General features: G+C 42.2%; 1 protein-coding gene across 1 annotated transcript in view; it reads left to right on the top strand.

The window, feature by feature from the left end:
• Positions 1–10,279, top strand: part of LOC145401419 (uncharacterized) — a 21,365-nt gene extending 11,086 nt beyond the window's left edge. Inside the window, exons 2-5 of the mRNA XM_080273761.1 lie at positions 8,671–8,860; positions 9,110–9,168; positions 9,365–9,544; positions 10,184–10,279. Coding sequence (XP_080129887.1) covers positions 8,671–8,860; positions 9,110–9,168; positions 9,365–9,544; positions 10,184–10,279 — 525 coding nt within the window. The remainder of the gene's footprint in view (positions 1–8,670; positions 8,861–9,109; positions 9,169–9,364; positions 9,545–10,183) is intronic.
• Positions 10,280–10,637: the final 358 nt, after the last annotated feature.

Here is a 10,637-nt window from a genome sequence, read left to right as displayed (position 1 = left end):
TAAAAATAACATCTCTCCGTCTTAAATGTTCAGTTGTAACAGTGGATCAGCGCTACATTTTGATTCTAGTCACGAAGAAGTGCTGTGGAAAGGATGTAGGGCTGTAGTATTATCCTAGTCTACTCGTGTGAAAGTAACCGCAAAAGAACGACAGTTTGTGCCAGGTTAGGGTAAACAGAGTATAACACATTGGTGCCCATTGTGGAAAATCACTCTATATAACACTATCACATTAGCACAACACACAACACTTCACACTACATAGCACCACCACATTTGCATAGCATCTCACCAGCACAGCACGTCACACTAACACATTGACTGAACACACTGGTAGGTCCTGGCCTGGATGGGTCACTGGGCACCACCACACTAAGACCTTGAACACTATCACCTGTGTGTCCCCTCGCTCGCCCCCGCCCGCACTCCAATCCGCCCTCACTCATGCCCTGCCTCACCCTAACCTTCCCTCACTCCTATCCTCCCTCACCCCTGCCATCCCTCCCCCCTGTCCTCCCTCACCCCTGCCTTCCCTTGCCCCTGCCCTCCCTCACCCCTGTCCTCCTTCGCTCCTGCCCTCCATCACTCCTGCTCCTACTCACTCCTGTCCCCGCTCACCCCTTCCCTCTCCTTTATCTCTGTCTATATTTATTTTTCTCCATTTTCCCCTGCTTACATTTGGACGCATTGGTATGGCCCGCAAACCATTTCCTTCTTGACACCACCACATACACACGTCACCATATAGATAGATAGACAGATAGATAAACAGATAGATATTACTTCTGGGTATCATTTCATTCCAGTCAGAAATGTTATATGAAAAAAACATGGATCACTTTCTAATGTTTGTGGAGGATATTCCATGGTTAAGATACACACACACACACACACACACACACACACACACACACACACACACACACACACACACACACACACACACACACACAGATGGAGAACCGCCTACCTTTCCTGCCACTTCAATTAATTAAAGTGACTTGCATTAATATTTTTTTTAGCTTTTCTTATTTTCATTTTGATAGAAGGTAATAGGAGACTCAAGGTAATGACTTTGAGCTCTTTTACTCATATTAGGTGTACTTAATTAGCTGTTTCAGAGCCTAGGTACTGCATTCGTTCATTCATTCATTCATGCCATCTTTCGTTTCTTCTTTTTTTTATTCATGTCATCCTTTCATCTCATTCACGCCTTCTTTCCTTCCATCCTTCCTTCCTTCCTTCCATCCGTCCGTCCATCCGCCCATCTCATTTATTCCTTCATTCGTTCTTTCGCTCCCTCCTTCCTTCCTTCCCCCCTTCCTTTTCCTGCGTTCCTTCATTCATTTACATTTTTGTATGCTGTTTATTCAGTACCAACTTCCTTGGTGTTTGTAACATACTGAAGGATGTTGATGTGAAATACTTTACGCAGAGGAGAGAGAGAGAGAGAGAGAGAGAGAGAGAGTACGGTCATTATTACATTTACGAGGTTCCAACAGTTTTTAAGGAACTTGGATACCACTGGCTTCGTTCTCTGTCCAAAGTATTTAGAAACACTCAGAGGTCGGCAGTTGCAAATACTGGTGATTGTCGTTCTCCGTCTCCTTGGTATCTGAACGTGACTGGAACGTGAGGGCGATATCGTATTCCTGTGTCAGTCTTCCGCCTCTCTCTCTCACTCTCTCTCTCTCTCTCTCTCTCTCTCTCTCTCTCTCTCTCTCTCTCTCTCTCTCTCTCTCTCTCTCTCTCTCTCTCGATATTCGCCGTTGGTGTGAAGTGGTTAAGGATGTAAAATTAAGTGTAGGTCATCATCAGATTTCGTAGAAGCTATTGTGGAGGGAGAGACAGACAGACAGACAGAGATGGGGGGAAGTGAGAGGCAGAGAGAGAGGCAGACCAGACAGATGTAAATATATGGACAGAGGAAATGAAAATGGAGATAATGAGAGTAAGGAATGTGGGAATTACGAGGAAAAGAGAAACTCACGAAGGAAGGAAAGGAAGAGGGAAGGAGAGAATGAAGGGAGGAGAGAAGGATGAGAAAAGAAAGAAAATTGTCCGTGGTGGAGGGAAGGAAGGAGGGAAGGAGTTGTGGAGGGAGTGAAAGAAAAAGGAAAAGGAAGGAAAGGAAGAGTGAAGGAGGGACTGAAGGGAAGAAAGAGAAGGGGGAGGGAAGAGAAGGAGGGAAGAAATGAAGGAAAGAAGGATTGAAAGGAGGGAAGGAAAGAAGGAAGGAAATCTTATAAGCTCCCTCAGTGCATCACGTAAGGTTGTAAATCCTATTCGGTTGGCTGCATCTGTCGCTCTTATAACCATCACAGCCTCTGCGGTCAATTTTCCTACCACAAGCATTACATTCTCCACCAGACATTACTGCTACCAAACTGTTACCTGTTAATACAAAAAAAATACCATCGTTACTACCAAAATTATTACCGTTACTACCAGAATTGTTATCGGTACCGTTACTACCAAAATTATTTCCGTTACTACCAGAATTCTTACCGTTACTACCAAAATTATTACCAGGTATCGTTACTACCAAAATTATCGTTACTACTGTACCAAATGGCATGGATTTGGAGGGGCGTATTCCCCCACTAATTTCAATAAACCAATATTTCCTTATAAATATCATCGTTAATTACTACAATATAAGCAATCAGTATCTTACATAATTTTTTTCTTACATTCCTTTAAATAAAAAAGTAGGATTTCGTCATATATTTTGAGGAATTTAGTAATGAATCATCATGAAATCAAACTGGTGGAAATTTTGCTAGGAATCCCCCCCCCCCTTTTTTCGAAAGTGCTGGATCCGGCCCAGTATCAAAATTATTTCAGTTACAAAAAAAAAAAAAATCTAAGACTACACTCAGCTGTCCAACCAAAATCACAATATTAGACTAGTGATGCTACCAAGATTATTACCACAGCATCTGTCACTACTGACATCACAGCTACCACCACAACTACCACCACTACCACTATAACCTTCACCACTGCCGCTATAACTTGCACCTCAACTACCACCACTACCGCTACAACTACCATCACTACCACCACAACTACCACACCTACCACCAGTACCACACCTACCACAACTGCCGCCACTGCACCGATTCCCAAGAACTTCAATCATCATTTAATCAGATATTGTGATTTATATTTTATTAATTTCATTTAATGATATTTGCTTTTCTAAGATGCTGATGAGAGAGAGAGAGAGAGAGAGAGAGAGAGAGAGAGAGAGAGAGATCAGGTAAGAGAGCCAGAGAGAGAGAGGTGAGTGTGTGGGCGAGAGGAGAGCAGGAAGGGTATATAAGGAAGGATCACTGTCAAGACGGTGCCAGTGTTAGACAAACCACCCTGCCACAAACACACAAACCCCAGTCCCCGGCCCTCGAGCAGCATAACAGGTCAAGAACGAGAACATGAGGACACGAAGAGCAACGCGTAACAACGGCTCAGTGAACAGCAGAACACGAACAGCGACTCAGTGAACAGCAGAACAAGAACAGCAGCTCAGTGAACAGCACGATGATTAGCCTTAAATCCTGAGTGTTTGACTGACAAGGAAAACACACAATAAACGTTTCCTCAGAGTACAACACACAACCATCACTTTGCACATCCAAGTCCACATTTTCAGTTCTAGGTGCGTAACGGACTAAAGACCCTGCCCAAAGGTCTAGTGGTCGGCCAGAGAATCGAACCCACGACCATTCGTTTGCGGGCCGAGGGTGCTTCGAAATACACCACCTCCCCCTCCCTCCCTTGTGCAGAAAATCTTGGGGGGAAGAGAGTCAGGAGAAACTTTAATAATAATAAATTAATAAATATAATAATAAGCGCAAAAATTAAATACCGAGTGAAAAGGAAAGTGAAAATATTCTGGTTAGTTATTTATTCCTTTGAATCCTGTTATTTATTGGTTATTTTTATTTATTATTATTATAATTATTTGTACACGAAAAACACTGTGATCAGATTTTTTTTCAACGCTATTTCTTCGTGAGCTTTGGATTTGTGTGTGTGTGTGTGTGTGTGTGTGTGTGTGTGTGTAATTATTCTCATTCTACTCGTTGTTTGTCCTCGTTCTGTCCTCTGTCTGTCCTCTGTCCGTCCGTCCTCGTGTCCTTCCTCTTTGTTCTCGCCCTTGTCTTCCGTCAGGCCTGTCTGTCTTAGTGTCTGTCCTCTGTGTATCCTCATATCTGTCCTCTGTCTGTCCTCGTGTTATCTCCTCTGTCTGTCCTCTATATCTATTATCTGTCGTTGGTCTGTCTTCTGCCTGTCCTCGTGTCTGTCCTCGTTTATCTCTTCTGTGTCCTCTGTGTATCTTCTGTCTGTCTTCTGTCTGTCCTCGTATCTGTCCTCTGTTTAACTTCATGTCTATCCTCTATCTGTTCTCGATCTATCTTCTGTCTGTCCTCGAGTCTGTCTTCATGCCCTTCCTCCGTCCGTCCTCTGCCTGTCCTCTGTTGGTATTCAGTCTGTACTTGTTTCTGTCCTTGTGTCTGTTCCATCGGTCCGTCCTTTGCTGTGTCTGTCCCCAAGTCTCTCCTGTCTGTTCACTGTCTCTCCTCCTGTCTGTCCTCTCTCCGTCCTAATGTCTGTTGTCCCTCCTCGTGTCTGTCCTCTCTTCGTCATCATGTCTGTTGCCCGTCCTCATAACCACATGTGAAAGTTTTTGTTTTCACTTCAGGGATTTTTTTTTTTTTTTTCATCGTGATGGCGTTAAAACCTTGTTATTCACAGACGGTTTTTATCGCCTTAGCCCTAGGGAAGATCCATCGTACTGAAGGGATTAATGAACGCTGTCTGTTTATTCAGTTCGTGTCTCCTAAACTGAATAAAATCGCCTTGAGGTGGCTTGGAATAAAAAAAAATAAAAAAAAAAGCTGCACCTGACTGAAGGGCCTAAAATCACGGTATTCCCTTTCTTCTCCAACCCATTGTCATGTCTTTATTTTTCTCATATCGCTTATTTTTTAATTTCTTTCTGTTTTGTCTTTTTTTCTTCTATATTTCTTCATATTTCAGCTTCAAAGCATACGCCCTGTGAGATGAAATATTATATATTAGTTTGTGTCGTAATACATTTCTCTCTTTAGGAATTGTGATGAGAGAAAACGGTTTAGTATGGGAAGCTTCTAATTGTTAGCTCTAGTTGAACTTCGTCTCGTCTCCCTTAACTTGGCAGAGATTTTTGTCCTTTTGCAGTTTATTTTCCTTAGATCATTGTTTGCGTAAGATAATCCTACGACTCCACATCCTTTCCATAGCACTTCCTCGTGACTAGCACCACATAGGCCTGTTAATCCGTTGTCGCTGCTCAGTGGCAGAATAAGAAGATACTGTGGCTCTACATCCTTTTCGTACCACATCTCCGTGACTATCACCATATTTTAGTTTTACCTCGTGTTATAGCTAAGCATTCAGCATGGAGAAATGACAGTGTTAGCCCACATTAAAGTGGACAGAATACAATTAACTTTATCATTCTTTTTTTTTTTTTTTTTTCAGATTTTTTTTTTTTTTTTTTTATATATAGCCAAGAAGCAAATCATACTGTCTGCTGTATTACGAGGAAAAATCAGGTCTTTCAGAATTTTTATATAAAAGTTTTGATAGCTCCTACAGAACAGTAATGGACAAAAAGTTGTGATGTTAGGTTAACTCCTTCACACTTAGATGTTGTCCGTTCTTTTCTACCTGACCCATCCTGTCAAAAAGAATCCTCCATGGCCAGAGAAACATCCAAGGTCTCTCAGTTTACGAATATTACACAGCAAAGGAAAGTGACAATAGTTCTTGCACGTTAACTTGGCATTGGTTTTCGTCTTTATGATTTTTATTTTATGTACCGGGTAGCTCAGTGCCAGAAAATGACAGAACTATGACATTACATCCTTTTCATATTACTTTTTCCTGAGCATCATCAGATTCTAGTGTTAATCTTCTTCTGCATATCAGTGCAGGGACAGCAATTTTAGGCCAGGTTAAAATGGTTTTGTACAGGAGGTAAAATAAATAAGAACTCTTGTCCCCTAGTGCATATCTTAATTAATGTTATGATTTTTTCCCCACCAGCCAGCACAGAAGAGAAAGAGAGAGAGGGAAGAAAACCCTCTCCAACACAAGGCTATCCACCCGTTTTCCTGCCTACTGCCATATCCACCTACTTATCCATTTATCTATCCATCCATCCTTCCACCCATCCATCCATTCACTCACTCACCATCTGTCTAACCATCTATCCATCCGTCCGTCCATCCTTTGACTCATCCATTCGTCCTTCCGTCCATCAATTTACCTACCCTACCACTAACCCATCCATCCACCCACTCCCTCTATCGTCTCTTCATTCAATTGTCCACTCTCCCAATAATCATTCCATTCGTACACCCCCTAACCAGTAATCCATCTACCTATCCATCCAGTCATCCATCCATCTACTCCGTTACTTATCTATCCATCCACCCATCTACTTGCCCACTCTTCCTCCCATTCTTCCATCCATTTACCTACTCTCCTACTAACCCATCTGTCTTCCAATTCCATCCATCCATCCATCCAATCATTCACTCATTCATTTCCCATCCGTGCAACTAAACCATTATTCCATCCGCTCCTTGATCCATCCATCCATCCAAGCATCCATCCATCCATCCATCCTTCTATCTATCCATCCATCCTCCTACTCACTAACCCATCCATCCATCCATCCAACAATCTATCCATCCTTCTGTCTGCGCACCATCCAATAAATCTACACATCCACCCACCGACCCAACCATCTATCAATCCATCCATTCATTCGTCCACACTCACACTAACCCTTCCATCCCACCACTCACTAGCCCATCCAACCATCCATCCATCCATCCATCCATACCAGCACCTTCCACCTCCACTCACCCACCGACATCAACACTCATCCATCCATCCATCCATCCATCCACCTAGCATCCACACCCAGCTACCGATATCAGCAATCCACTTTCCACTATGAGGCTCACTGTAAGTTCCTCCACATGGCTGTTAGTTCCTGTCGCTGTCTGTGTCTCATTCTGCTTTCATTGCTGCTGTCTGTGCCTTCTTTCTGCTTTGACCGTCTGATGTCTGTGCCTTTCTGTCTGCTTTCACAGTTGCTCTCTGCCTTTTGTCTGCTTTCAGTGTTTGCTGTCAGTGCCTCCTATCTCTTTTCACTGTCACTGTGCCTCCTTTCTCCTTTTAGTGTTTCAGTATGTAAGTTCCTTTTGCCTCCTTATTATTATCTTAACTATTTAATTCTTCTCAACGTCAGACGATTTCACTCAGCATAAGAAAATTCCCCAGTAAAAAAAGGGGGTTAGTGAAAGCTGTGTCAAACCCCTCCACCCTCGAAAAAGTATCTCCTAAGCTGAATAAAATCGCCTGGTTGTAGAAAAAAATAAATAAATACAGTAAAAAGAAAGAAGAAAATAATGTTCTCGGGCAGAAAAGATGGTCTGAAATGATGGCCTGAAATTTTTCCGCTTGAACTCCATCATAGTTTGTCCTTCTTTCCGTTTTCTTTTATGTGAGCGTCCTCTGTCTGTCCTCGTATGCGTCCTCTTTCTGTCCTCGTGTAGGTCCTCTGTCTGTTCTCATACCCGTCCTCCGTCAGTCCTCGTGTACGTCCTGTCTGTCTTCGTGTCCGTCCCCTGCCGGTCATGTGCGTCCTCTGCCCTCGTACCTGTTCCTGTCCTCGTATTCATCCTCTCTCTTCGTACCCTTCCTCCTCCACTCTTGCACGGATTGTAATAAAACCACTTCCTCCTCGTCCTTTATGGTTTTCATATGACGTTTTTATATTCAGAAACCGCCTATGGAACTAAAGCTTTTGGACCTGAATATATCCTTTTCATAGGTAAAGCTCTGGGGTCGCATTTGAAAGGGATCCAACGCCACTTACAGGATAAATAAGTGTCCCAAACAGTTAAATCTTATAAAAATAGTTAGTGTGTGTGTGTGTGTGTGTGTGTGTGTGTGTGTGTGTGTGTGTGTGTGTGTGTGTGTGTGTGTGTGTGTGTATTTTTGCCCTTATATTCATTTTCATTTGACTGTCAAGTGTTGGTGGCTGAATGGATGAGTGAGACATATATACAAGCAATCTTTTACACAGCTTACCCTTTGGTGAGTTTATAAAGACGACCCAAAGGAACATTAAGCCTGTTGCTGTTTGCTTTCCTTGTTAGTTTCGTATGCATAAAATATACCACAGTTACTGAATGTTTGTGTACTGTAAGTCTCACGTACATAAAACTTCCTGCATACTATAGCAATACTTGTCCTCGTATTCTTCAAGGTCCGTGTATTGGAAGAAGCGCCTGAATGCCTAATAAACTGGAGACAACACAGTCACTTAGAACGGTATTCTCGTCAGTTCAGAAAGCGTTCCTAGTACCTCTTCCTAAACGATATATTTTGCATATTACTCCTGATTACTCTATTGTATGTTATTCATATCTTTTCATTATCGACATAGATCACGTAAAAAACATGTATGAGATTATTAACGTACCATACCTAAAACTACATTGATCATGAAAAGTGTTCAGTACCGTCCTAAACCAATGAGAGTACTGTACTGCCCCAAGACGCAATTGGAATATTGGGGGTTAACTGTAGGAGTGGCTGCAGGCGGCAATGTTGGTGGTGATGGCGGTAGTGGCTGTGGGCGAGGCTGGCTCGGCGTGGTCACACAACACGCAACCAGGACGGCGCTTATGTGGGTGGCGCCTGGCGGACAAGCTGAATAGGGTGTGCAAAGGCGTGTACAACAAGCCCAGAGCTGCTGACAACTATCTCTTCTACCGCACCCGCAGGCGAGGTCAGTGGGGATGCATAAACTGCATCAGACTGTTGTGCACATTTTAGTGTAATGCTATGAAAGACATCACAAGGGAATGAAAGACTCGGTTTAATCATATTTAAAACTAATATGTCCAAATCTCTGATTCCCAATGTTGCTCTTGCTTCTAGTTTTATTTGGTTGTACATAGTCATTAAAAATATCTAAAGCTACCGCAGTGCAGTAAAGGATATTAATGATAATCGAAGTTAATATGTGTACTTACAGCTGTAGAGTTTAGACACTGCCCATGTGTTCAGAGTAATAGTGTTTTCAGTGCAAGTGTAGTACGTGCATTCTCACTGAATCACTGTCAGTAATTCATTGTTTTTTTTCCACTGCCTAGGACTACCAGTCTTTTAAATGCAATTTGTCCAGGCACCTCGAAATGAATAGATCTCTAATTTGGCTTTCTTATTAACTGTTATCTTTAGAAAGAAGTTTTGTGGGCTGTCAGTTCTTGTCTTTTTCTGCTTGCCTCAGAAAATGAGTCGACTCTCCCCTACAGAAGGAAGCGACATGGACCGTTATGGAAATTCCAAGGACCCTGCTGATGGAGACAGCTACACTGATAGTGCTGAACTCCAGCTTGGCACATTTTTGCTCCTCCAGCCCACCCAGTCTATCCCTCGACCCTTCCTCAGCAGGGAGGAGGCATCGCAGGTACAGTTGTCAAAGCCAAATTCACAAAGATCATTGAACTTACTCGAAAAGCTAAAAATAAATCTCATGTTTTGAATATCCCTGAGTGCGTAAAAATTTTATAAATATTGCAAAAAATTTTGTCGATAAACTTGAAAAAATTTTGTTGTATGGAAGTGAAAATCTGTAGAGGCTATAATCCCCTGCTTGGGAGGTTGTCTAGTCCCTCTTAGTTATTTTGCATGTTACACTTTACCATTCTATTGTAGGGCATTATGTGTTTTGAACATGTACATGAGTTGGATAAATAACATGAAAGTGAATATTGATGTTTCATATACAGACATAAACCATACTCTGTTTGCTCTAACTTGGCTTAAAATTACCATGTCTCCATCTTGAATACTGAGTTATATCAAGAGAACAATGCAAGACTATGATGCAAGTCATGAAGAAGGGCTGTGGAAAGGATGCAGAGCTTCAGTATTGTCTTTCTCTGTCATTAAGCTACATGATATAAGCTGCAAAAGGACAAAAATTTCGGCCAAGTTAAGGTAAAATGACTATAGTAAGAAAGAAGCGTTAGGGAGCCTCCTTAGTGGATGCAAGTGTAAGTCCAGCAGGAAAGACGCCAACTTTGCAAATCTGGACTTCCCACAGGTCCTTGGCAGCCATAGACGAAGCAAGAGGGCCCTGTCTGCTGAGTGCTGCAGGAAGGCGTGCTCAGTGTCAGAGATGATGGGGTATTGTTACTAGGGCCCATAATTTTGTTGACTTTCGCGATTTTGTACCATCATTTCCTCAACTACTTATTTTGCACAATGTCTATTTATCACTGAGGGCCGTATTTTTGTTGAATCTGGAGATTTTGTAACGTCTTTCCTCAGTGAGTTGTTTTCAGTATTTAACGTTTTTTCCTCTTGAATGTTACAGATGCAGACTATGTGTATCATAAAAAAAAATAATAAGCAGCATACAAAAGAAAAAAAAACGTGCAAATCATATCGCTTAGGAGGAGGTGCTACAAAATCTCCAAGGCTAAAGAAAGTTCGAGCGCAATGCTGACACATCCCACCCTTGATATTACCTATTTATTCTTGTCTCCTGATTTTTT

This window comes from Coenobita brevimanus, chromosome 6 (genome assembly GCF_032717465.1).
Source record: "Coenobita brevimanus isolate Jiangsu-jjx chromosome 6, ASM3271746v2, whole genome shotgun sequence".
NCBI classification, from domain to species: domain Eukaryota; kingdom Metazoa; phylum Arthropoda; class Malacostraca; order Decapoda; family Coenobitidae; genus Coenobita; species Coenobita brevimanus.
This window is presented reverse-complemented; position numbering and strand designations above follow the sequence as displayed.